At 41.8% G+C, this 27,882-nt stretch overlaps 1 protein-coding gene across 2 annotated transcripts; it reads left to right on the forward strand.

The window, feature by feature from the left end:
• Positions 1 to 1,954: 1,954 nt before the first annotated feature.
• ssh1a (slingshot protein phosphatase 1a) lies at positions 1,955 to 27,669 on the forward strand. Of its 2 annotated transcripts, XM_012863559.3 has the most exons (15): positions 1,955 to 2,156; positions 5,168 to 5,205; positions 13,931 to 14,031; positions 16,206 to 16,270; positions 16,740 to 16,861; positions 19,109 to 19,177; positions 19,322 to 19,387; positions 19,666 to 19,860; positions 19,994 to 20,087; positions 21,130 to 21,258; positions 21,461 to 21,507; positions 21,613 to 21,759; positions 22,991 to 23,191; positions 23,286 to 23,985; positions 26,517 to 27,669. In XM_012863559.3, the coding sequence occupies exons 1-15, from the start codon at positions 2,076 to 2,078 to the stop codon at positions 27,549 to 27,551; spliced, it is 3,090 nt and encodes a 1,029-aa protein (XP_012719013.2). In that variant the 5' UTR covers positions 1,955 to 2,075; the 3' UTR covers positions 27,552 to 27,669. The 2 variants fall into 2 exon arrangements, with proteins under 2 accessions (XP_012719013.2, XP_012719015.2); XM_012863561.3 differs by lacking the exons at positions 1,955 to 2,156; positions 5,168 to 5,205 and adding an exon at positions 10,845 to 11,430.
• The last annotated feature ends 213 nt before the right edge of the window (positions 27,670 to 27,882 follow it).

Here is a 27,882-nt window from a genome sequence, read left to right on the forward strand (position 1 = left end):
TTCATTTTCATGTCTTAGTCATTTGTTTTAAATGCGCATTTTAATATTCTATTCTCCAATGTAGTGCCTAAATGTTACTTTTAATGTATTTTCTGTCTTTTATGTAATGTTTGACATTTTTTTTTTTTTTTTTTTCATTTTTGAGCTTTGATTTAATTTGTATGTGACTGGTGCTATAAACTTAGCACTTATTCTACTTCTATTGAAATTTGTGATCCTGAATTGAATTCACTGTGTTCAATCAAATATAATAAAAGCTGCCTATCTGGAAATAACCTGTTCTCACAAATAGTAAATGGTCTGAACTTATACAGCACGATAGTCCAGAGTCTTCATTAAGGTCATGCAGCAGTAATAAAGTGGAACAACTGAGAGATTTATTCAGTCATGTGTGTGGCAATGCTGCAGCTAGGGTTACTTCTTCATATCTTATCTTCTTATCACGTTTTCTTTTCTTTTTCTTTTTTTCTTGTCAGTGTTGTATTTCAGTTTGCTATTTTTACTTGGATTATTTATTTCTGCTTTTAATTATTGTTTTATTTATTCAAATTTGTCATGTTTTTTATTTATTTTAATCATTTATTCCTTTTGTTCAGCAATTTGGTCAGTGCCTGCTGTTTTTAAATGTTTTATAAATAAAGTTGGTTTGGCTTATCACAGCAATCAGACCACAATAAAATCTGGCAAGTTTGACTTCTACTGTGTCTTGGCAATCGTACAACTATATAGAATCCCAAACTCAGGTATCAATGCAAATAAGCTGGAGAGTTAACTAGAATGACTAGCTGTGATTTTATTCTATCTAAATAAACAGAACTGTAAACCAACTTAAATGTTGAACAAGTAGAAGTTTAGATAAATCCAAAAACACAAGAAAAAGGGCGGATAGAGATGGCAATCCAAAAAAACAACAACAACAACAAACAAAAACAGGGCCATTAGATATTGACAGACAAAGCAACGCTGTTCATTTCTCCTTTTTATTAAATTCTACCAATTTTCATTCTATTTTAAGATAGATAAGATAAGATAGTCTTTATTAATCTCACATTGGAGAAATTTACTTGTCACATCGGCTCAATGGTCAATAGTCAGAAGAAGGTGCCAAAAGTAAGAAAAGGTGCATCCGTTATATCCAGTGTATCTTCTTATATACAGTGGATCAAAAAGAAAATGAGAAAAAATAAAAAACAAATAGATAAGAATAAAGATACAGGCGGAATCGAAGTAGGCAGATGATGTCATATGAACATTCACTGTGATATGCATATATGTATATACATATATTGACATATATTCACGTGGTGATAGCAGCAGAAGTCGCTTCTTTCAAGATTATTGCACGGGTTATAGCACAGTGTATTAAATTGATTATTGCACATTAGTTATTGCACATTACTTATTACAGTTATGGTTACAGTTATAGTGCAGTGTTGTATAATCTGGTAGCAGCAGGAATGAATGACCTGTGGTAGCGTTCCTTTTTACAGACATGATGTCTAAGTCTGGCACTAGAGGAGCTGCTCAGCTCTGTATTATAAAGTTGTATTATTCTTTACAACTTTTCTGTTTGTAATCAATACAATCAATAATAAACAACAAACTATGTGTACCCACAAAGTATTGCTTTAGTTTGACCGCAATATTTCTTTTGTTACCGGGCTTTTTCGCCCCTATATGGCTTTAACGAACTAAAAGCTTTTATTATTGAATAATAATTATTATTCAATAATTATTATTATTTTATTATTGAAGTCTGCAAAAAACTAAAACATGTGTAACCCTAAAATTAATTGTATACAAGCAATACTCTTAATTCCCCGGTGCTGCTGTTAATTACTGTGTAAAACTGTAGAATATTTACGAGAGTGCCGTGGGGAATCAATGCACGCGCACGCACACACAGACACATATATACAGGCGCGCACGCACATACCCGCGCGCGCACACACACACACTGAGCCCCACGGTCGGTCTCCCTCCTCTCCACTCCCCGTTAGCCCCGGCAGCTAGCTGCAGCTCTCCAGGCCACAGCGGCCGCCCCGGCGTCGTTGCAGCATCCACAGCCTCCAACCATGGCGTTGGTAACACTGCAGCGGTCCCCGACCCCGAGCGCCGCGTCCACCGCCAGCACAGCAACCACGACCGCGGGGGAGGTCAGTGTCGGCCCCGGGGGGTGCAGCAGAGGCGATGCCCCGGTGGGGTAGTCTAGCCGGGAAGCAGCGAGGATGAGAGGAGGGGGTGTAGCTGGAGGAAGGGCCGCTGATTGCAGCTAAATTAGCACCGTTAGTTATCACGTTATGCTAGGCTGTTAGCCGTCATACGCGTTCCTTCATGGAGAAAATACCAACAAAAGCCTTTACGTATCAGTGTGTGATGATGCTGGATGATAGGAAGTGTTAAACGTGTCAGTTTAAAATCCAAAATGTGCTAATATAGGCTTAGTTTAATCCTAATACATGGATAGTAGGAGCTGCAGCTAACGTTGATGTTAGCTGTTTATGACGCGATTTAATAGTCTGGGTTTTTCTTCTTGTTGTTTAATCTTTAAAAGAAGAACAGGCTGTTGTTTACAAAGATGCAGAACTGTTAAACGCGCCACTCTCTTGGTTTCTTTTGAATTATGATCCATTTGCACTTAACTAACACTAAAAGGCATTCATTTTAAATAAATAAAAAAAAATCATGACTGCTCTGGATATGTGTCAGAATTTTGATTATTCTTCCTTTCGATTATGAGAATCAGATTAACAGACTGACATGGTTTCTTATAAGATAAAAATCATCTTATTTATAACTATATCTAGATTGACCTACAGCTTTATATGTTGAGTTTCTTTGATTTCTGGTCACTAATATGTTAAAAAAAAGTCAAAGTGTATTCCCCACATTTATCACAGTAAGGTTTCTTTACTATGTCCAGACACTGACAATAGTGGCCAGGCGGGGGCGCTACGTACTATTTATAAACACATGAGCTCACCTTGCTTTGCACTGCACACAATCAGAGAAATCAGGAATGAATTTGCATTTATTTACCGCTGTAGTTATGAAGACCATGTGTTTTGTGTTTGAGCTTGTCTTTGGAACCCATACTTTTGTCTTGCACAAAGAACAAACTTTTTGCAGGTTTTTGTTGCATGGTCAAGCTTTTACAGCACATATCTGTCTCAGCATAGAGGCTTTTAAAAATGTAGAACCTCTCCTGTGCAGGGGTAGATTTGTGTTGTCTGTGTACGTCGTTGCTGCTTTGAATGTTTTGCTCAGGTGTGACACAAAATGCTGAGTGAAATCTGCCGCAGCCATGATGTAATCTGTTCACAAGGGGGGGGGGGGGGGCCGGGGGGAGCAGAGCTGTGCTGGAGTGTAGGGGGAAAAGAGCTTATGTAAACAGGCACATAGGGGATGCTGGCATGAGGGAATGAGGCAGCTGAGAGAATTTAACCTTAATGCACAGCAATGGAGACAAAGTCATGTGTCCGGTAAATGTCCTGCCTTTAGCATAAATACAGAAATGCCATATTTTAGTTTCAAATAATGTTTGTTTTCAAAAGAAGAGTTTCTTAAGAGTAAGCGTAGTTTCAGCAAAATGCTGGAAGGTTCTTTGACTTTTGCCGCTGTTATTTAATACGAAGAAAACGACACAAAAAAACGAACATTTCTCATGCTTGCACTGCGATCGTGTTTAACAGCGCTCAGGGTATGAGCCTAGTTCGTCTTTATCGCAGCTAAAAGTGCATTTCTTTCCGAGGCGTATGTGTTCCGTGTTGCAGTTTGATGAGAGAAACTCAAGAACATCGTCATCAAATCCTGCAGTTTATCTGATTTTTTTAAAAGAGGAGGCAAATCTGTCAGAGGTTTGTGGTTAGAACGTGACCCGACGGGTTTGTCACCGATTATTTATTCAATCAGGTCTGCGTCAGTGCTGCCGTTGGCCTTAAGAGGTGAGGCTATAGTTTAAAAAAAAAAAAAGTTAAACACGTTTTAACATTAAGATAAAGATTTTGCTTTTGAAAAAAATTGTACATTTCATTTTTGAGTTAGATTAACCAGGTTTATGTGTTTGTCGCAGCTCCACGTTATCATTTAGCTTCTCATACTCATTTATCTGCCCTCATGTTTTTAAAGTAGTTTTGCAGAGATAGGCAAATCAAGGCCTCGGGGGCCCGTGTTCTGCCTGCTTTAGGTGTGTCCCTCTTTCAGAGCATCTGATTAAAGTGTGTGGTTCCTACAAAATCTTTAAAAAAAAGTCGTGATTTGCTTTCATATGTTTTACCAGGAGGTCTAAAAAGCAAGAAAATTCAGTGTGGAAAAATGCTTTGGCTTCTAGAAATGATCTGCTAATTTCCTTTTCTGCAACGTAAAAAAGTTTGTTTTCTATCCCCATGGTTTTATATTTAAGTCATATAACTCCACTCGTTGCTTTGATTTGCCAAATCAAATCTAGAGGTTAACATTTTGGCCGTCAGTACTTTTATTTTTTGAGTTTCTAGCTAAAAACGTAGAATAGACACATACTCATTTGACGATTTTACCAAACCACAGCTTTTTAAAGGGGACATACTCTGTTTAATGGCTTCCTTCCTTTTTACATTTAAATCATTGAGTTGTGGTCCATATAAAGTGGAACTGCAATGCTTTGGTCTGAATCCCTCATTATTGTTGCCCCGCAGCCCCTCGTTTGCCCCTCTGAGGTTCATCTGATCATGGGGAAATGTCTTTAAATCTAAAGAAGGTGCTCCGCCACTTCAAAACTGCGATAACAGATCTATCGGTTCAGATGCCAGAAAGGCAATGAAATGGCCCTTTACCGCACTGGCAATTTAAAAGCTAAATTAGTTATATTATTTCCTGTTTTGTGTAGCAGACAGATGGTAAAACTTGTCTGCCGGACGGGAATCTTTGATGTAAATGTAAAGTCTTGATTTGGGAAAGTCTGGCACTTTTAAATGGATAATGTGTAGGAACCCTGTTAGAGGCTGAATTCTCTGGTCAGCCTGTCAGCGAGGTTCACCGGAGCTCGCCACGATGACCCGATCATTTGTCTCCGGTGTGTTCAAGAGGGCAACACCCAAAACATGCGAGACAGGGGGCCCCCGTAAGGCTGGACTCGCCCTGTAAGCGTATCCGTTGCAGCGTTGCTCATCTCCTCTTATCTTCTTTGCAGGACTTTGGGAGTGAAGATGAACGGCGAGTTAACCAGAGGTAAGTTTACTTTAAAGTGCGGCTAGGCCCCTCTGTTGCATGGTACCAAGTAAAGCCTCTCTCACGTGTATGAAGCAGGTGTTATTTACAGACCGCCTGCATCTGTATTTGACTCACGCTGGGAGATGTCGAGTGGCGGCAGACTCGCTGGCATCGACGAATACGAGCAAGTGTTGTAAAAACACCTGTTTGTCTGTCTGGTTGGCACCGATTTTTCTTTTTAATTGCCAGCTGTAACATTCGTCTTACTTTCCCTGAAGGAATATACTGGCATGTTTTTCTTTTGTTTGTCTCTCCACAGCTTTTCCTTGTGTTTTTTTTTTTCTTTTCTTTGAACAGACCACACGTGTGTTACCTGTTGACAACTAACATGATAAATACCTTTATAATTCCTTTTCTTTTTCTGTCACTGACTGAGCTGGATGTTGCTGCGAATGTTGCCAAGCCATTTATTCAGTATTTACATTTGATAAGGAAAAAAAAATCATAAAGTTAGATCTGTTATACGCAGGCTCCACAATTATTTGCAAACCTGTTAAATAAAAAACACCTGGTTTGATACAGCAGCGTACTCTCACACTGAAACCTGTGGAAAAATCTAACCTTAAAATTAACCCCGCTTTAATAGACATACTTTGTGCTCAAAATCGTGTGTACCACATTTGCTGGTACAGCAGATGCCAATACTTTTTACAACCATCCTTTTCCAGCATGCAGTTTTCTCCTGTGACGTTTCACAAAGGCAGCTTGGATGCTACGACCGACTGGCATCTGAAGTAGCAAAATTCATAGTTATTGTATAACCCTGAATAAAATTTATATTTTTGTCCTTCAGAAAAAAAAAAAAACAGCCAAATTAAAAGTTTTATTATTGCAACTGAAACAAAAACCATGTTGAAATGTGCCTGCGCAAAAACTCGAGTAGGTACAAACCTAGCCGTTTAGCGCGTCAGTACCAACTTTATGAATGACTCTTTGATCCAACGTTGAATGTTGAGCATGCACAGCTAGCACTGGGTTTTGGAAAATATGGTCTCTTAACACAATTAAACCAAAATATTAATTTGTGGTGACATGGACGCAGCCAGAAAGGACTGGGTAATTTTAAAATACTTTTTATCGTTACTTTTGTCTTTATTGGTATTTAAAGAGTCTTTATTGTCACCGTGTGTTACCGTGGCAAAATCTTTCCTTGGCCACTCCGGTTCAGAGTACGCATAATGAGGGCGAACGGACAAACAAACAGGCAATGAACAAGGGTTACAGTGTTTTTTTTTTATTTTATTTTTCGTGCCGTTCATGAGAAATTAAGAAATAAAAGGATGATTCAAAAGTTGTGTTACCAAGTTGTCCTTCATATGATGCAGATAACAGGTAATAGGGCGCTTATTGTGCAATGAAGATCTGAGGCTTCGTTTACAGAAATGTGCATTAAGATATTCTGAGATGATAGTGTGCAGCAGTAACATTAAGGTGATTGTGACGTATTACAGGCTTGTAACAGTGGGGGTGATTTTAAAGCGTTGGTCTGTAGTCTCCCATCAGGGGGCGATTGCCTTCACAGCTCTTGGGAAGAAGCTGTTTCTAAGTATATTTGTTTTGGCTTTGAGGCTTCTGAAGCGTTTACCTGATGGGAGAGGGGCAAACAGCGCATTGCCTGTATGATTAAGTTGTACAAATAGTTATGGTGATTCAATGTTAATTCACCCATCGCTAGCAAGCAGGTAAGCGGCTGATATTATTTTAAGTAGACTCATTCTTTAGTTTGAGCCACAGGCCACTGACACTGATATTACTATATAGTCATTATTTACCATGCTGCCATTGTTTTATATTTGATCAGGTCATAAAGTTCAAACTGGGACACTATGAAGAATGATGATGCTCCTTTTAACTTCTCCAACGCAACAAAAGGGGCTCTCAGCTTTTGACCCGACATTTGGTCAAAACTACTCAACTACAGTCCAAATGGCGTCCACTCTGTGTTTGGGTTCGCAAAAACAAACAAACAAACAAACAGCAGGTTATTGTACATGCATTGACCAAAAAATAATTGGGATTATGATTTATTTATTTTCTCCAACCATCAAGCGTCCCTAACAGCTTCAGTCACACACGCTTCACAGCCAAATGTGTAAACGGTTTATGTTTTAAACGGATTTGTTATAAATGTGCAGAGCAAGTACAGTCAAGCTCAACTGGACGGCATTGTAGCGTTTGCTCGCCTGTGGAGCAAACGCAAGGATTTCATTTGAGCTCAGATCTAATCAGTGCAGCGTTTATTTACCAGCGCACGTCAGCGTAAAACGGACTCGTCAAGACGATAACACAGCGGGAGTTTACATGTCTCTCTTTGTCCTTGCGTCCCATGTGGGCGTGGCTTGTTCTTTTATGAAGGCTGCACACATTCATTCCTGCAATCAAAGGAAACGTGAACCGAGGGAAACTACATCATCCAAGCTGTTCTGTTTGCTTTCCGTTATGCAACAGCCTATGGAATGTCCTTGGGTAATGCGTAATCTATACACCATGCGAGTCCTCGCTCGCCTCTAGATGTCTTCCATTTCTGAGGGCTTTGTGAGCCACGTTGGGTAATCAAACTGGCAGTAAATTAGTGTTTGTAGTATGGACGCATTAAGCTGTCGTTTATTTGATGGACGTATTTATCAGGGTGTGCTCATCTGATGTTCTAGTCGAGAGGTTGCTGATGCTGACGGACAGCTGAAGTTCTGCCAAATGGGAAACGTTTGCGCTCGCTGGCCGACCTTAGAAGTGATGAAAAGCCAGAGGGAGGTGAGGAGGGCCAACATAAACATCGTGCAGGTGTCTTTGGAAATGAACCAGCGGATGACTTCATTTAACTGGCTTGTAAACAGAAGAAATGGGCAAGGTGCTTTAGCTTAAGGGTTAGGGCAGTGTCTTTGCTTTTCCAGATTGTTGGTAAGATTCGCCAATCAGGCAGAGATTGGAATTCGCTGCTCTGACTGACGCCTGTCAGCTCAAACACTGAAGCATCAGCTTATTTTCCTAACTTTCTGAACTTCTCTGTTTTGAGGCTCTAAAGACATCCGTCAGCATCATGCATTTCAAGTCATTTTATTTAGAGTTTAGTAAAAAATCAGATTGTGGTTCGGGACACATGCATTGATGCTTAAATAAGGATAGATTTATGTGTTACAGTCCCCAGTAGAGGTAGGGCGCAGTCATTATTTAGCACGGCATAAATAAGTCTCCAGTCTTTCTAAACAAGTCTTCAGTCAAATACCAGGTGAAAATACACTGCAAAAACAGAACTAAAAATAAGTAAACTTTTCTTGAAATTACTGTGTTTGTCCTTGATTTGAGCCGGTAAATAATATTATTTGCCAATGGAAAGAGTAATTTTACCTCTAGAATAAGATAATTAGATATAATGCACTTGAAATAAGTTAATGGAGATGAGTTCTTCCGCCTTTTAAGTGCAAAAATCTTATTCCATTGGCAGATTATCTTATTTACCCGCTCAAATAAAGTAAAAATACACTCATTTCAAGAAAAGTTTAATTTATTTAATTTATTTTTTTTGCAGTGTAAGCCACGCGTCCCACGTCGAGTCCAGAATAAAAACCTGTAAAAGTCCCGAGTCAAGCTTTAACTTCTGAGTTTCATGCATGAGCATGAGTTTCATTGACTAGTTTCTGTATTGTGAAGTGGCTGATTTCAAATTTTGTTCAGTTTCTTTACTTTTTTCCTACCTCATAGTATCTGTAAACAAGTCAAATGATTGTTTTGTTTTTTCTTTCCCCAGTGGTGCTCAACATATTTCTTGGTGCTGCTGCTCTGCAAGTTCAGTAGATGTTTTAGAGATTCTAGATGACTTTGCACCTTGCGGCCTGTTTAAAACTGCGTGGAAATTAGTCACGTTAATGTTAGTTGATTTAAGAAATGTGTCAGACACGCCTTTTGTTCGGCTTAACATGCAGCATCAAGTATTTTTTACTCACAAGGTTAAAGTCAGAGTCCAAGCTCAAGTCTTTCTATGATTTCATCCAGTTGACTCAAACATGATTAAATTTGTGACTCGGGGCCAACTTCTGGTCATTGGGAGTAAATACTGGAATATACAGGCCCCAGACCCCAAATAAAACCAGAATTTGGCACTGGCCAGAAGACCCCATAGCAGCACTTCTAACTAATATCAGCGATTCTCCCTCCCAGGTTTGTAGAAAACACTCGAAGGTGAAATATAGGCACCGGTACACTAGCGGCAGCATATTGGTCATCTTTTTCTGTCTTGTGTTTCTCCTCGGTACAATCATGATGTCATTTGTCTCCTGCTCAGGCCCCAACATCTGATACCTGAGGTGGTTCTTCTCACCAGCGCCCCTCCCTTTGTTTTCTGAGAAAAGTGTCAGTGAAAAAATCCTGGGGTTATGCAACAGAGAGCCTCCAGAGGGTTTTTATCCCCCCCCCCCCCCCCCCCCCATCCCTCATTGTGCTGCTGTGTGTGAAACATGACCAAACCAGCCTGGAAACAGCTTCTTAGTGGCCTCTAACTCACAGCAGCTGTCTCCCACGTTCACCCAGCGACTGAAGGTAGTGGCTTAGAGGATATCTGGTCCTGTTTTGCCCTGTCTAGATCCATCTGGATGCCTGCAGAGCAATAAACCTTAACGCGGAGATACGTAATCTTCCTCACCAGATTCCTCCCTCAGTTTTTATGGGGGGGGAGTTGCTTTATGCTCAGGGACAGGATGCATAAAGCTGGCAGAGGCTTGAAATGGACATCATTGCTGATTTGTCAGATTGCAGTGTGCTCTGTAAACCATTGTCAGGGTGCTGTTAAGGTAAAGTTCACACTGCAAAAACCAATCTAAAAATAAGTAAAATGTGCTTAAAATGAGCAGGTAAATAATATTATCTGCCAATGGAATGAGTATTTTGACCCCTAAAATAAGATAATTAGACATCCTGCACTTGAAATAAGATGATGGAGATGAGTTGTTCCTATTTTAAGTGCAAAAGTATTATTCCATTGTCAGATCATCTTATTAACCTGCTCAAATCAAGGACAGATACACTCATTTTAAGAAAATATTACTAATTTTTAGTTATGTTTTATCTGCATTACATCGAAGCATATTTGTTTGTCTAATTATTATGGATTCTAGTCACATGAATATGTACATTTTTAACAATCCTGTTCCCCTATAAGGGGTGTCCCCTAGAGTTTGAGGATGTACAGGGCATAAAAGGTGTGTCCTCCTTAGACTGCTATAATCTCTAATAATCTCAGACAGCGTGTTTGACGGCAGCGCATGTGAGTGACTGACAGCACCAGCCACTTGAAGGAAAGAGATAATCCTTGCCTCTATAAGCTCGCCCATAATGAGATTTGGGGCTTTTGGGACCATGCCAGTGCCTGTCGGTGCCTGTTCCACCTTTTGCTCGACTTCTGCTGAGTCCACAGACCCCCGACGTGGCTTCCACCATCGGACGTCTAATTTGGATGCTTTTTTTTTTCTTTTTAGCAAAAACATGCTGTTTTTTTCTTTTTGTGTGTATAGTAAATCATAAACATGACTTTTGCAGAGTTTTTTCTTGCGAAAAATGCTTTTTAAAATGACATTTTTGCAATTCCCAAAGAGGAAGCCTTGTACAGGTTCTGACCTGAAGTTTAAGGAACGTACAGAGCTGCGTTCACGCTGATGGGAAGGGACATCCACCTCCTGAGTTATGCTTGGTCGTTCGGTTCTTGCTGGCAGACGTCTTTGTGCTTCAAGAGATTGTGACAGAGACAAGGCAGGCTGGGGGGGACTTAAGGAGACGGGCCATGTGAGCCCGAGGCTCCGGGTGGAGGCTGCGGCGCTTCCCTGCAGGCAAGGAGGCAGACTCACAAGCAGAGACGCTCAGATGAGGGGAGGAGGAAGAGGCGATCAGGGGGGGAGGGGCCTCTAAACAGACGGCGCTGCTCCGCTGAGCAGCCCAAATGAGTTCAGACTGTCAGTCAGTCTGTCACTCAGACCCGCCGGGACCGACCTGAAGCTGTATTTACGCCTTTTTTTTCCCCCCCGCCCCTCCTCAACTGTTTGTGGATGTGGATGAAGAGGAGAGCCCAGCAGACCTAGGTGATACTCGGCTGAACAGGATGCATCTGGTCGTAGAGCCCTTTCAGGAGGCTGCGATGAAGATGCTACCTTATTTCGTGGAGAATGCCGTGTTGACCCAAAACGAGATCAACCGCATGTGAGTGTGGACGAGTTTCTTTAAAAACACGCGGCTCGCCTCGGTGATTAGACACTTCACTGACGCAACGCTAAACCGTTTCAGGAGCAATGGCTGACTGATTATTGTCCGTGTTGTCAACTTTTTGGCCTGAAAGTTCTCACTCTTTGGGAGAAGCTGTAGGGTTTTCTGGTAAAGTCCGGGTTTACTTTGATAGCATGGGGTATTTTTAGCCCTAGTTGTGGAGGAGCTGATAGCAGGGAAGGAGCAGAGCTTACGCTGTTGGGTTAGGGTGTCTGTAGTTGGACAGCTTTTAAAGTACAGCATGAAAACAGGTTTTACTTATTTTAATTATCAGTGCAAATTAGTGCCGGATCTTGGTTCGTGGCTAGGCGGCTGCCCCAGTCTTGTTCTTGCTTTTGCACCTAAACCCCTCTGTCAACAACATCAAGTAAGACCAGAACTGTACTAAAGTGACAGAAAACGCTGTCGTTGTCCACCCCCGTGCCTTGTCACTGCTTTTTTTTTTTTTTTTTTTATTTTGCAGCGCTGGGGGTGGTCAGAATTTATTGTGAGGTGTACAAAATGAAACCCATTGTTCCCACATAATGCTCAGTTTGGTTCGGGCCTCCTAGCTGCATGTGGGGTTTGATTGTCTGACCAAATAGACAACAAGTGTAGTTAGTCAGATTTTTCTTGGAGATGTGTGCAGTAGGTCATCATAACATTACCAGGGTGAGGGATTGCTGCAACATCCATAACAAGCATGATGCAATCTGCTGGGTTTGCTCAGATAAATACATTTATTATGTGATCAATCAAAACTAATTGATCTGAGTTGAGCTATAAAACTAGATTGGATAGATATTAATTGGATTCCTCCATAATTGGATTCCAAGTCTGTCTTGTAAAGTGCCCTGAGATAACATTTACTGTGAGTCGGTGCTATATAAACGCAGCGCCACGCTATGTTGAATCCCAAATTAAATATTCATATGTCCACTATGACAATCCCAGAGGACTGCTGGAATGCAATATTTGGTCTTGTATTTCAAGGAGCAAGCATAAAATATGTGCTCATAAATACATTATGAGGCCAGTCGGGTTGACTTTCTCCACCTTTGATGCTTAAAACCCCAATTTTACTGACAGAGATGCTAAAACTCATGGAGCGTGGTGGGGGAAAACAGCCTGAATGCTCATTCCAGTGATATCAAAATTATTTAATGTTTTTTGAAAAATAAATCCCCCCAGTCGGTCGAGGCGGATGACCGTTCATACTGAGCCTGGTTCTGGTTCCGCTGGAGGTTTTGCCTTCCCGTTAATATGGAGTTTTTCTTTCCACTGTCGCTTCATGCTTGCTCGGTATGAGGGATTGTTGCAAAACTGACCTAATCTGTATAATCTGATTGAATTTGACTTTGTAGAGTGCCTTGAGATGACATATTTCATGAATTGGCGCTATATAAATTGAATTGAATTGAATTGAAATCTATAAATAAATAAACAGAGTTTCATTACATAGGAATGAACTCAGGTACAAAATTAAGAAACCTTAACTGTGTCACGTTTTGGATTCAGACTCTTTCTCAAGGATCTGCAACATGCACATCCAGAGCCACATGTTGCTCTTTGGCCCTTCCACTGTGGCCAAAGTTAAATGTTTCTTTTAGTACGTTTATAAAATAACAATTTTTAATGAAGCGCAAGACAGTTTTTATTTTGTAGCAAAAGGGGCCGTTTGACCTGAAAAGGTTGCCGACCCCTGCTCTGTCTGAACACAATGATGTCATGGCGGCAGCAGCATTTCCAGACCGGTTGGTCTTTAGCACATGCCGGGATTTGTTTTGATTTTGTCACTCATCAGCTCTGTGCCTTCCTAATGATGAGCTGGTGTGCCAGACTGCACACGCTGAACGCACGGTACATCTGTTCCACCCTGCTGTCAGGTAGATTTACGGATATGTTCACATTTCTCTACAGTAACTTGGAACGATCGAACGCAGCCTGAAGGAAACCTCCCTTTTTATATAAAAAATAATTATAGCTCCTTATATGCAATGGATGCCTATTGAACAAAAAAAAAACATGTATTTTTTTGTTGTTTTTATTTTTACTTTTGCAAACTTATTATTGTTCGTGGCGACAGAAGTTTAGCTAGGTCTTTATTTAGGTCTTTGTGTGATTAGCCACCGGCAGCAAAGAGCAGCAAATCAAATCTGAGTGTGAAGAAGGTGGATAAGCGCTCGGTTCAAAGCGTCAATCCTGAGGTCTGCCGCTGTAACGTGGCAGCTCGGCGACTCCTCTGAGCTGACAGCCGTGATTTATGATTGTCTCATTGGCTCCATCGAACTGAACAAAACAATCCCGTGAAAACTAAAAGAGTTGCTTTTTTTCCTCCCCCCCTCTAATGTCCTCCCTATTTCACTTATTTTGCTCATTATGCACATCAGCACTGAGACGTGGAGCCTGATTTACGCGGTCTCTGTTTGAAGATCCCCTCTCTCCTGTTTGTTTGCAGTTTGAGCGAGAGCTTCTTCATGGTGAAAGGCGCCGCTCTCTTCTTGCAGCAAGGGAGCAGCCAGCAGGGCCAAAAAGCACATCCGCCTCACAAACATGCAGGTGAGAATGAAACGCAGGGTTCTGGTCTGAGAGGGGTTCGGCTGCCGCGCTCCTTGACGCTGCAGCAGATGTTTATAGCTGGGGCGAGAAGTCTGGAGGCTGCGTCGTGGATAAAGGATGTTCCAGACCCATAGCTTAGGCAGATTAGAGTTTAAATCCAACGTATGGTAGCCCAGTTAGCAGAACCTCTGTGGAACGACTCAAGGAGGGGCCGGAGCATTTCTGGAACCTCACGTGTTCTCTTCTGTTCCTACTCGGCCAACTTTACACCCTCCACAAGGTACAGGATTTTCTCAAGATTCCTTACATTTATTCCAACAATGCCAGGGTAACAATCAGAACGGGCTCTTTAGGGATTTGTTTTTCCTTTACTTTAACTTTGCAGAGTTAGGGTACTTTTGTACAAGTATAAACCTGATGTGAAGTGGCTTGTACGGCTTGTTTATTGCTCGTTTAAAGGTTTTTCTTGCCACGATTGAAAGCAACAATCACTCCTTTAAAGACACAAAGCTGACCTGCCAGCACACATGCACGATGGGAGTTCACCCCGAGCCAACAGCGTATGCGCTGCCAAGTCATTTGGCAAACGGTGGCCGAGCCTGGCAGCTCGCTCCGTCTTTGCTGGCCACTTTGTAAGCTAGCTCACATGTCTGCCAGACGTGCCGCGTCGTCAGGAGCTTCGGCCAGGGGGAAGTGGCTGTGTCATTTCTCGGGAACTGTGGTATTTAACCGAGAAGTGGGAGCCAGGCAGGCCGACCTACAGAGAGCTCTTTGATAAAGGCTTTCTTGTTGTGAAACCTGCTACCCCGCCGTCGGTAACTTAACGTTCATCATCAAGCAGCTACACGACTGACCCTGGTAGTGCAAACATATCTGTGTAGTTTCTGGGTTTTTTACGTGTCCTGTCTGGCAGTGTAGCGTTAAGAGTTGCTGTCTGAATGCCAAAGAGAGCCCAACAGACTTACTTCCACAAGTAGAGCATTACTGCACTGCAAAAATGGACCTAAAAATAAGTAAAATGTTCTTAAAATTAGTGTTTTTGTCCATGATTTGAGCAGGTAAATAATATTATCTGCCAATGGAATGAGTATTTTGACCCCTAAAATAAGCTAATTAGACATCCTGCACTTAAAATAAGATGATGGAGATGAATTGTTCCTATTTTAAGTGCAAAAATCTTATTCCATTGTCAGATAATCTTATTTACCCACTCAAATCAAAGACAGATGCACTCATTTTAAGAAAATTTTACTTATTTTTAGTTCCGTTTTTGCAATGTGCCTTCGCTATAGTGAAATATATGCAAAAAACTTTATTATTTTCAGATTATATTAAGTTCAATGGAAACGGAAAGTTGAAAGAAAGGAAGAGAAAAAGATGAGGCAAAACGTTAAAAAGGAGAAAAGGTGACAAAAAAGAGAATACAATGTACAGCTCTGTAATTTCTAAGGTTGTATTTTTGTGGCATTTTATGTGAAAACACAAAGCAGTGTCCAGGCATGTGATCATTGTTCTTTTCTGCAACAAAAAAGTTTGCATTTACAGAAATCTGTGACCACCTTCAGCACCAGAAATGAAACTTTAACCAATTTAAACTCTCCTTGTTGAAAAAAGGTAAATTATGCCGTTGCCGGGAATATTTGTGTAACGACCAGGCTCAGAGCGCCAAAACTGGAGGCCCACCAGTGAGAGTAGATTGAAACTGCATCCTGCAAGTCAGCAAAATAGCACGGCTGTGCATCTAGAGCACCGTAATGCCTTTTCATCTGTTATTGTGCATTGCTGCTGGTTTCCCCTGTTTTATTATCCGGCTGCCAGGGGAGCAAAGAGGGATGAAACGTGGACAAAGAGAAGTTCTTGAAATGTGGTTTTGTGGTTGACAGAGTTCCTCGTGAGAAGTCAGGAGGCTATTGTTCGCCCCTGACCTGATAAACTTCACTGAACATGTCAGATACCATTTTTAAAACGCAGCGAGCTTCACTTAGTACTTAATGAGGAAAGAAACATTGGGGGGAATTAGCTCTGGAAAGCTATACCTTTATCCTGGTATAGAAATGCTTTTATCTTTATAAGTCTATTTTGTCGACACCCTACAATCAAGTCTTTTAAATATTCTCGTGGTTGTCAAACAACCTGTTTGATGATGTTGATGTATAATGGTTCTCCCCCAACAGGTGACCTTCCTCAACACCTGCAGGTGATGATAAACATTCTCCGCTCAGAGGACAGAATCAAACTGGTAAGAGACATCGCAAGCGTAAAACCAGATTATAGCCCGTGACCAAAAATTCACTCTAACAAGCCAATCAGAGGACACTTTGATGCTTATCCACTCATCAGTGTAATTATTGTTGGATTAGAGCATTGCAAGATGTCTCCATGGTATGCCTATGTTGGTATGAAATGAGTGAGATGGAGTGAGAGAATTTGTTATATATTTTCATATCCAGCAATTATGCATTTTCACACATCCTACTTTTTTTTATTTCACTTTGTTGTTGATTCTTTAGCACCATCTTTGTTATAAGTAAGTTAGGTTTACCACTGGAATAAAGTGTGCCTTGCTTTGTTTTTTTTTTAATTTACATTTGACCTCCTATTTTGAGCTTCTTCTTCTTTTTATACAACAGTCATGGTAATCGCTGTGTTAATAAATTACCAGAAAAGGAGGAAGCACTTGAAGGCAACACGTCTGTTCCCCTTTGCAGGCAGTGCGCCTGGAGAGCGCGTGGTCGGACCGGGTGCGGTACATGGTGGTGGTGTATACTAGCGGCCGACAGGACACGGAGGAGAACATCCTTCTGGGGATCGACTTCACCAACAAAGACTGGTACAAAGATGCTCCATTTGTTGGGTTTTACACAGTGTTGGCTGTATTGTGTGTAATATTTTTCCTGCTGTTGTTGCAGAGTTCCTACTCAGTCTTAAAAAGTCAGGAAACATTTGGAATTTCATTTTATCGTTTGATTTTTAGTATGAAAAAACAAAAACGTGTCAATAAAATACATAAAAAAATGTTTGAGATTTTTTGCTATATCTTCGGACTTTATTCTTAGAGAGGCACCAGTCAATCGGCCAGGGATGGAAATTGGACCATTTTCCGGCTGCCATAACCTGGTCAAAAATCCAAGGGTTGTTTTTCCATATTCATTAAATGCATCAAAAGTACAAACTCACTCATTTTCATGTTGTAAACGCCTCAGCCTAGAACATGAACTCTGATGTGTCACACAGCTCAGGCGACAATGGTATGGCGTAGAAATGAGTTCACCTTCATTACTCAACAGCAGGACTGGCAAAAAAAAACGTCAGACTGTAGCTGCAGCACAGAGTATTTATTTTCCACCAACGAAACAGCCAAACACGTTCTCCATCCCACCACAGAAATAAATGGCTCCATCTGAAACGTTCTAATCACAGCACCTAGCTCCTGTTCCTTCACCTTTCATGAGGTCAACAGCAAGAACTGTCTAAATTCCCATCGAGGTGGGCTCTGCTTACACGTCATGTCACCCAAAGGATTGTGGGATCCCTTATGGCTGCTCAGTGGCAGTGAGGGACAAGCTCCCTATGCTAAAGGAACTATTATAGGAAGAATACAGGCTCCTTTTCTTACCTCCTTCCTTACTGACTGCACTATTTAGACAGCACGTATCATGGCGACCGCTGACACACTTCGGTTTTGGCTAAAGAGACCTTATCCGTCAGACCTTTTCAGACACAGTCAAAGTCTCTTCCCCTTCTTCTACAGAGTGGCTGGTTGACAGGCTTTGTCCCGACAGCCAGCCAGGTGTAATAGAACATGCTCAAATGACAGAACTGAGTCAGTATATTACTGAATGGCAATTAAAATACATATAACTAAAACAAAGAAAATAGTGTTCAGTTTGAGTGTTACAGATGCACTTTTGGGAGTTTAATAAAAATCAGACCAAACTTAGTGAGATATAGAATTAGGATAACACCATTTCATATTAATTTCAAAACTGGTATAGCCATAAAACGTCCAATTGCCACATCTCTATCTGTTCCTTATACTATTATCTCAAAAATAAATATTCATGTTATGATTAAATAGCTTTTTCTTTGATTATTAGATGGCATCCTTTAACTCTGTTCTGTCTTTGTACGTCTGATTATTTTGTTTCATGAGTCTTCAAACAGAAAACCAACAGACAAAAGCATTTTCAGTCATGATTAAACAATAAAAATGGTGCCATTTAACTTCTTCTTCTTCTGGTCTGTAGAACCTCTTAGGTCAGGGTGTTAAGTTTCCAACTTAAAACTATGTTTGACATCTGCTTTAGATGTCAAACATAGTTTTATTTTTTTTATTTTTTTACAAAGTGAAGGTATCAGACATGACAAACTGTGATTTCAAGAATCTGTCAATAGTGTAGAGTCATTAATGCAAAGTTTTAGTCTAATAAGTTTACGTGTTTATATAAGATGATGTAAGTGCGTCGGATCAGAAACTACATATAGTATTGTTTTTTGTTTTTCTCAATTGTGGAACATACAGATAATGAAGCACAAGTTGGTAAATGTTTTATGATCAAACATTCAGAACAAGGCAGAAATTTGAGTCTGAATAACGTAGAGGATTTTCAAAAGGAAAAGTAGTAAGGACCACGGTAATAAATAATCAACTGTATGACAAAGGCCAGTCTGAGTCTATTTTCAACACCCTCTGTGTCTGTCTTAATCTTTGTTTTTGTCCTTAGTTATTGGTTAGTATAGAGACTTGAAATTAGTTAAATAAGTTATTCATTTAAAGATTCTTGTCAGGGAGAACTGCGATAGCCTGGCGACCTGTCCAGGGTGTACCCCGCCTCTCGCCCATTGACGGATGGATGGATGGATGGATGGATGGATGGATGGATGGATGGATGGATGGATGGATGGATGGATGGATGTCAGGGAGAATATTGCTGATTTAGTAATCTAGCCTTCACAACAAAAAAAATCTTTTTCCTGCAGAAATAAAATCTGTAACATATGACTCCTTATTAATTTAATTCTTGGACTCCATTTTCCATCTTCCTAAAATTATAATTTTTTTATGTTTTTATGCCAGTAAAAGCTGTTCAATCGGCATGGTGCTACCTCTTTGGAGCGATACCAAGATCCATCTGGATGGAGACGGGTGAGCTATTTAAGTCTTCTCCCCCCTCCCCCGTCACGTCATATGAGTTTTATTCACACAAAGCAGCATCTCCCCCCCCCACCACCACCACCACCACCACCACCCCACTCAGTCGGCCTCCCGTCTGTTTTGTCTGCTCCTCAGGGGCTTCACAGTGAACACAGCAGGTCGGACTCATGTCTTCAAACCTGTGTCAGTGCAGGCTATGTGGTGAGTAATGATCAACCTGTTGAGTCACTCTGGTTGTCTGCTGTAGTTTACTTGTAATGGAATAGCACAGTAATTCCCCCCGACAACCAGTCACACGTACTGCAGCGGTTCATGGGGGGGATGAGAGTGCCACCTTCTGGCAGGAGGGCTACCTCCATGGGTTTTCTCAAAGACGACGTGTAAACACTGGATTCATTCAAATGTTTTGCTTGCATACCTTGATGGGGAAAAAAAAAAATCTCCTCGTATCTCCGTTTGTGTGATCTCCCACGATTTAGGTCGGCGTTGCAGGTGCTGCACAAGGCTTGCGAGGTGTCCCGCAGGTTTAACTACTTCCCCGGGTGCATGGCCCTCACCTGGATGGGATACTACGAGAGCTGCATCGCGTCCGAGCAGAGCTGCATCAACGAGTGGAACGCCATGAAGGACTTAGAGACCACTCGGCCAGACTCACCCATCATGTTTGTCGACAAGTAAGCTCACCCCGTTCACCTTAGAAACACCCTTTTTATTTGTTTGTTTGTGAAAACAAAAGAACTAGAATGTGCTCCGATTTGAAGAGTAACTTAGGGGGTTCAGATTTTTATGATGCTGTTTTATTTCTAGGCCTTCAGAGAGGGAAAGGACAGAGTGCCTTATTAAATCCAAACTTAGAAGCATTATGACGTCCCAGGACCTTGAGAACGTCACCTGCAAACAGGTAAAAGCATAAATGTTCAGAGTGCAATGAAATCTCCTGATATAATGTTGTAAGCGCTGCAAGGAAACACTGCTTTACACCCGACTGACTGATGAAGCTGAATTTAGTGTCTTATTTAAAGCCTCCAGTTTGCAGCTCCAGCCACTGACGAGATGGGTCATTCTTGAACTGCTTCTTTCACGCTGGTTAAAAACTCTTAAAAACGCTGTTTGTGAGTCTGTGACTTCTTAAATGCTCATTTATATTCAGTGATTATTTAGGTCTGGAAACACAAGGATGGAGTCCCAGTCCCGGTGATCTTCTGTCCAGATTCTCAAAAACTGATTGAGCTCAATTAGTTTGCGATCTTGTTAACCTTTATGCTGTTTGAGTGGGGGAAACAAAACAGGAGCTATCTTTTGACGAAGGTGCTCTGAGAATTTGTTGCTGTATAATTGTCGATAGAAACATTGGTAAATAGTTACAAGTTTGAGCTTTTCAGATAGTTTCAGCTTCAACGGCTGCATTCACATCACAGTCGCCGAAGTTTTGTTTTTCAATTCTCGGTATTAGTTTTATGTTTCATAACATTGTGACATCATTGAGCCCACTATTTCTACGTTTTAGTTTATAAATATATTTACTGCATTGATGTTGCAGGGCTTTTCTGACTGCAGGTGACAGCCCAATACTTTCAACCCAATATTTAAACAGAGGAAGAGAAAACACAAACTTGGTTTGTGATTCTGGACATAAATAATGAGAAATAAACCTCTTCACGTCACAGTGATAGCTTTTCCTATTTCATGTTTTAATTTAGTGATGAAATAAAAAAAAAAATGTAAAATTTTCTGGCTACCTGGTTCTGACTTGAAGGTTTTGCTATTTTTGCTTGAAGATAACTCAATTTATCGCTCTCTCAGATCGCGACTCTTCCACATCTTTCTGGCCTTTTCAGACAGTTGAAATTAAAACCTTGAAGCCCTGCAGGCAGAACTCGTGTGTTTCATGCAGAACTATTGAAACAGGAATGAAGGCACGCTTTTTAATTTCTCTTTTTAAGATCCGGACTGAGTTGGAGCGGCACATGAACTGCAACCTGAAAGAGTATAAGGAGTTCATTGACAACGAGATGCTGCTGATCCTCGGCCAGATGGACAAAGCCACTCTGATTTTTGACCACGTCTACCTGGTGGGGAGCCATAAAAATCACACAAAAATCTCTGCTGGACTTGTTTATTGAGATAAAAATGTCGCCACCTTTTACTTTCCAAAGACTAATATGCCCGTAATGAATCATCTTAGCGAAATGATGACTTTGAAGATCAAAACAACCTTAAAGGGGGTTAAAAGGCACTCGGACTGAACAGCGCTTTCTCTCGTTTGTTTTTCAGGGATCTGAGTGGAACGCATCTAATTTGGAGGAGCTGCAGGAGACGGGGTGATTTGTTTTAGATTATGGGAGAACTAAGATAAACACATACTTTCCTCGTGGTTCGAGCGAGAAGGAATGCTGGTGATAAGTTGGCGTTGTGTTTCTCTCCAGGGTGGGCTACATCCTCAACGTTACCAGGGAGATAGACAACTTCTTCCCAGGGACCTTCTGTTACCACAACATCCGCGTCTACGACGAGGACGCCACGGACCTGCTCGCCCACTGGAACGACACGTATAACTTCATCATGAAAGCAAAGTCAGTCCTCATTGGGTCACAGGATGCTATACATACAAGTATTAGTCTATATTGTTACATTTAGTTTTAGACAAATCAAAATAAATGATAAAACTAATGCGTAGCGGAAAATCTTCAGCACAGACTTTTGGGTTCGCCAAACCCTCTTCGGTCCATTGAAAACAGGGTTGCTTGTTAAAACCACTGAGCTATATTATACACTGGAGTGCTAATCACCGTCTGTTTGAACAAGTCGCTTTGAAGCCACCAGCCGCCATATTGGTACTCCCTATTTCCCCCCAGTAACTAGGGAATATGTGCGCTACATCATCGAATAACGAGGATTTTCTCATGTTCAGGGGGGGCTTAAAACTTTTAAAATGTCAAATGCCATATAGTTTTATGTTATGTTCTAAAAATATCAAGTACTGAGAAAGTCATGTGCTGAAATATTTTGCATTTTATTCATTTAAATATATATGTTTAACATTTATAAATATATAAATAACAATATATAAAAACATATATTTACATATGTGTATACATATATATACATATATACATATACACATACTTATATATACATATATATATATTTAATATGAATAACATGTAAAATATTTCAGCACCTAATTTCCTAGTAGTTGATAGTGTTAGTACATCCACTGACTGTAGAATTGCCTGTGAAACGTTTTCACACAGCCAGAAAACTGCTTGTTGTTGCAACCAAATCCTATGGGATTCTGTGAGAGTAGGGAGTAGCAAGATGGCGGCCAGTGACTTCAGTTTTTCGGCAAAATCAGCACTCCAGTGTATTATATAGCTCAGTGGTTAAAACGTCTACAAGACAACGTTTTGTTTACGACCTCCGCGCACGCGACACAAGTAGCAGTTGTTAAATTGTTGCAGCCTGATCTAAAAAGGGTTACTAACATCTTGCATTCGCTCGACTTGATAGAAGACCCAGTACTTCCGTGTTTGGCTGTGTCCCTTTCCTAGAAGGAGTGTTGTCCTGGATGGAGCTATTGCTGCAACATTCGGCCAATTAGCATTAAATTATCAACTGAATTTGATTATGTCGTGTCATAACTTGGCTTTTTAGTATTAAAATGAATTATTTTACATAATCAGATATTAAGTAAATGTCACAGTCCTTCAAAGTGTAAATTGATGGTATATAAATAAAATTATTAATTAGATTATCAAAAATAAAAAAAAATAAAAAATTGTTGCGGGTAATTCCGACCCACAGAAAGAACGACTCCAAGTGTCTCGTCCACTGCAAGATGGGCGTCAGCCGCTCCGCCTCCACCGTCATCGCGTACGCCATGAAGGAGTACGGCTGGTCTCTGGAGAAAGCGTACAACTTTGTGAAGCAGAAGAGGAACATCACCCGACCCAACGCGGGCTTCATGAGGCAGCTGGCGGAGTACGAGGGCATCTTAGACGCCAGGTACCCTCGCTCGTCCCACGCGTGAATGCGAGGCATTACCGACTTGCAGTATTTTTGAGACTGACCTTTTTTTGTCCTGCTTTTCTGCGTCCAGTAAACAGCGGCACAACAAGCTGTGGCACCCGGATGCAGACTGTGAGATGGCGGAGGGTCAGCAGGGGTCGGTGCAGTGCTGTGGAGGGCAGGATGGAGGGGATCCCAGCGCGGAGTCCGGGATGTCCCCCTGCTGCGAGGAGGCGTCGTCTGACAAAGGTGCAGCGTGCCCCTCCCCATGCAGGACCGTCGCCCTAGACATCGACCCCGCCTACAATAACTACTACTTCCGCCGGCTGTCTGACTCTGCCCTCGACAGCGAGCCGTCGACGCCCGTGCGCGGCCCTCCTCTCCTCGGCATGGAAAAAGTCTTCATAGAAATTGAGGACGTGGAGAGAGACGCGCTGCTGGACGACGAGGCCTTCGACGGACGGGAGGGCCTGCCGCTGCCCCACTTCGGACCCACGGCGGAGGGCACCGCCGCCCAGACCTGCAGCCGCGGGCCGGAGCCCCTGGAGGAGCTGCGGCTGAGGCTGGAGTTCAACACCGTGGCGGAGGAGGACGAGGAGGACGTGCGGAAGGAGGAGGCAGAGATGGAGGTGTTGATGCAGCCAGATGACAGAGGGGGCGGGGAAGGAGGCGGCGCCGAGAGCCACGACGTGGAGGTGGAGGGGGATCCGGAGGGGATCGGGATGGATCTGGCCTCCCTCAATGAAAATTCAAACAACAACAACCATTTGAGCCTTCTGCAGAACCACCATGTAAGTTTGGGAAATCTTTTTAAATCACATTTCTAAAGCAAAAAGATGTCAGTCGTTGGTCTGGCTCAGTGAATTGGAATGTTTTAATTAAAAGTATTTCTTACAATAATACAGTAAGAAAAATTGGTAACACTTTATTTGAAGGGGTGTACATAAGACTGACATTACACTGTCATAAACATGACATAAAACCTGTTATGAACATAAATTACTCTTTATGAATGTTTATGACTGTTGTCATTAATTGTCATTCGGTAAATTATGACACTATTAAAGCAAAGTTGACATTGTTTAAAATGTCTTTGTTATGACAAGCCCTTAACTTACCAAAACCCCAAGCCCTTAATTTAACCTAATCCCAAATGAAGCCCTAAATTTAACCTTGTCTCTGTTAATGTCAAGTTGTCATAACAAAGACATTTTAAACAATGTCAACTTTGCTTTAATAGTGTCATAATTTACCGAATGACAATAAATGATAACAGTCCTAAACATTCATAAAGAGTCATTTATGTTCATAACAGGTGTTATGTCATGTTTATGACAGTGTAATGTCAGTCTTATGTACACCCCTTCAAATAAAGTGTAACCGAAAAATTCTACTTATATTTATTCATGTTCATTTTGATGATTATGACACACAGCTAATGAAAACGCTAAACTTTATCCTGAACTTAGAATACTGCATAAAACCCAAACTTTTTTTGATACAGAAATGTTTGTTGTGGCCTAAATGTTCACGGTGAAGACTGCTGACTCGACAGATATCCAGAAGTGAGTCTCTGACGTCTTCCAAAAGAAAGGAAAGCCACAAAAGGTCGATCCTGGTCCATCACAGAGTTTTATCCGAACATATCAACAGAAAGTTGAGTGGAAGGAAAAAATGATGGTAGAAAAAACATCTAACAGGGATAACCATGGCCTTGAGAGGATCGCAGAGCAAAACACTTTTAGGAGTTAAACAAAAATCTACAAAAGAAACTCTGAATAAAGCAAAAAATACAGAAAACACACACAAATACAATCATGACAGCGGGGTTCCTGCACTATACTGTTTTTAATACTCTGGGAGTGTATGGGATTTTATTTAACCATTTTAAAAGGCTTTTTTGTTAAACAAACCTGGATTCAAGCAGGGAACCTCCTTAGGAGCAAGCTGCAACCACCTGGTAATAAAATGTAATAATGCTTCAGAAACAAAGTGTTTTTAATATTGAGTTATATTTAGATGTCATTATCTATCTTTGATCTGACACATAATGCTGTGATTTTAACATCTTACCCATTAGTATCATGATCTTTGATTTACTGACTGAATCTGCTCTCGTTCAAAAACCAAAAACCACACCGTGCTTAAAGAGTGCTGTTCATCGCTCCAAATTAAAACACATCCATTAACAAAACAATAATGAAAAGATAATGCATAAAAACAGTTAAAGAAACAATAAAACCAATTTAAAACAAAAAGTCTCACTAGTGGTAAAAGCCAAAGAATGACAGTAAGTTTGTGAGCGGGGGCAGGTTATTCCATAATTAAGGAGCAACAACGAGGCCCTGTGGTCGTTAACGGAGTCTGCTTTACTCATTATTAGGTTCACTGGAGTGGAGGGATTTTTTTTTACAAACCATGTTATAAAACCAAAGTTGGTAAAAGAAAAATTGTCTTTTAATGAGTCAACATTTATTGTGGGATATTCCATTCCTTATTTGCCAATATGTCTTAGACTTAGACGTTTTGAACCAGAGCCGGTCTTCATTTGAGGCCGGATGCAAAACAAGCATCGACAGGCTGCATCCGAGTTATAGTCTGGAAAAAAATAATTGATTTTGAAATGAAAATTGTGTGGGAAAACCTGTGTTGAGTCTTGGGTTTTCAAAAGACTGTAAGCCGTAGTGATCAGTGTTAACAGGAATGATCAAGGCAAGGCAAGGCAAGGCAAGGCAAATTTATTTATATAGCACAATTCAGTACAAAGACAATGCAAAGTGCTTTACATGATTAAAATATAGCAAAATAAAACAGAATAAAAGCAAGTAGGAATAAAATATAGATAGAACATAGAACAAAAAAGTGGTGATTCAGTTAACTAGGACAGTTGAAGGCAATTTTAAACAAATGTGTTTATAGTTTATTTTAGTAGGGAACAAAACGGTTTGTGAATTCAGTTCAGTAGTTGTTAAAAATATATCTATTATTTGTGTGTTTTTTATTTTTAGCTTTCTTTCTTCCTATATGGAATGTTTTTCAAAATTTTAAACATGTCTAGAAAGTAATGTTTTATGTTAAAATCAACATTTGGGTGAAGTTGTCGCAACCAGGTTTATCTTGTTTATCGTGAAGTTGGTCTTAACTTTTTATTTCAAGTGGCATTAAAAAGTCTTAAAAAGTCTTGAATTTAACTTGCCTTATGCTGTAGGAGCCCTGTAACAGGAATGATCAATTGAAGTATATCTCTGTGCGTAACGACTCTATGGAAATGTTCTAATTTAACGTGTTTGTCTGACGTTTTTTTTAACTTGTCTTTATTCAGGACAGAGCTTCTAGCTTCCTTCTTCAAAGCGAGGCTTCGGTGCCTCCTTCCGCTCCAGCCTCTGAGCTTTGCCTTAACGCCTGCCCTCCCCCTGAAGTCCAGAGTGCTTCGTCGCCCCGCTCTCAAACCGAAGGCCTCTCGGCTCCGGTGGGACTGCCGAGCCCTCGCGGTCCACTGTGTGACTGTGCCAACTGTGCAGCCGCCGCTCTGCTCTCCGCAGAGGAGGAGCGGCCGTGTGGCAAATCGCTGCGGTCGGCGGAGGACAGCGGTCATTTGTTCCAGGCGGAGACCGAGCTGCGAGACGCACGCTCTGGATCGGCCTCCGACGTTCTCCCCGAGCTGATGAGGGCGGACTTCGAGGAAGAGGCACCTGCAGTCGCTTGTCGTCTTGGCCAACAGCAGGAGAGCCTTTCGCAGCTGCGTCGGTCCGGGCTGGTCCGGCGTCGTGCCGAGAGGCTCGAGAGACTCACGGGGATGTCCCCGCAGGACTGCCAGAGGTCTAAGAGCAGCTCCTCTCACGCCGAGGGGAAGGAGGATCTCTCCAGCTTTACGGGGGATTTTGCTAAAACGTCGACCCCTTGCCAAGTGCGGTTAGAGCCAACGGTAGTGCCACTGACCAACGAAGCCTTGCTGGGGGTGGTGGGCTCAGGGCCGCTCACGCCCGCCTCCTCGCCTCACGGCTCCGCCCTGACGCGCAGCTCCAGCACCGACAGTCTGCGCAGCGTCCGGGGCAAACCGGGCCTGGTGCGTCAGAGGGCGCAGGAGATCGAGACCCGCATGCGGCTGGCAGGTCTAACCGTGCCCTCCAGGCTGAAGAGGTCCAACTCGCTGGCCAAGTTGGGCAGCCTCAACCTCTCCTCCGATGACCTGTGCTCGGCCTGTTCCTCAGACGCAGGGACGCTGCTGCTCCTCTCGCTGTCCCCCGAGCCGGACCCGGGCCCGGAGTGGGACTCGCCGACCGCCTCGACGTCGTCCAAACCCTTCAAGGACCTGCGCACCCCGGAGAGAGCTCTTCCAGGCGAGCCCCGGAGCTGACAAATCAAGTGGAAGTCGTGTATTTGTACGCGGCGCTCGCCCTCCCTCCTGTCCCTCCGTGGGGCTGGGAGCACTGAGCTATATAATACACTGGAGTGCTGATTTTGCCGACAAACTGAAGTCACTGGCCGCCATCTTGCTCCTCCCTACTCTCACAGAATCCCATAGGATTTGGTTGCAACAACAAGCAGTTTTCTGGCTGAGTGAAAACGTTTCACAGGTAATTCTACAGTCAGTGGATGTACTAACACTATCAACTACTAGGAAATTAGGTGCTGAAATATTTTACATGTTATTCATATTAAATATATATATATGTATATATAAGTAT

This window comes from Fundulus heteroclitus, chromosome 12 (genome assembly GCF_011125445.2).
Source record: "Fundulus heteroclitus isolate FHET01 chromosome 12, MU-UCD_Fhet_4.1, whole genome shotgun sequence".
Taxonomy (NCBI): Eukaryota; Metazoa; Chordata; class Actinopteri; order Cyprinodontiformes; family Fundulidae; genus Fundulus; species Fundulus heteroclitus.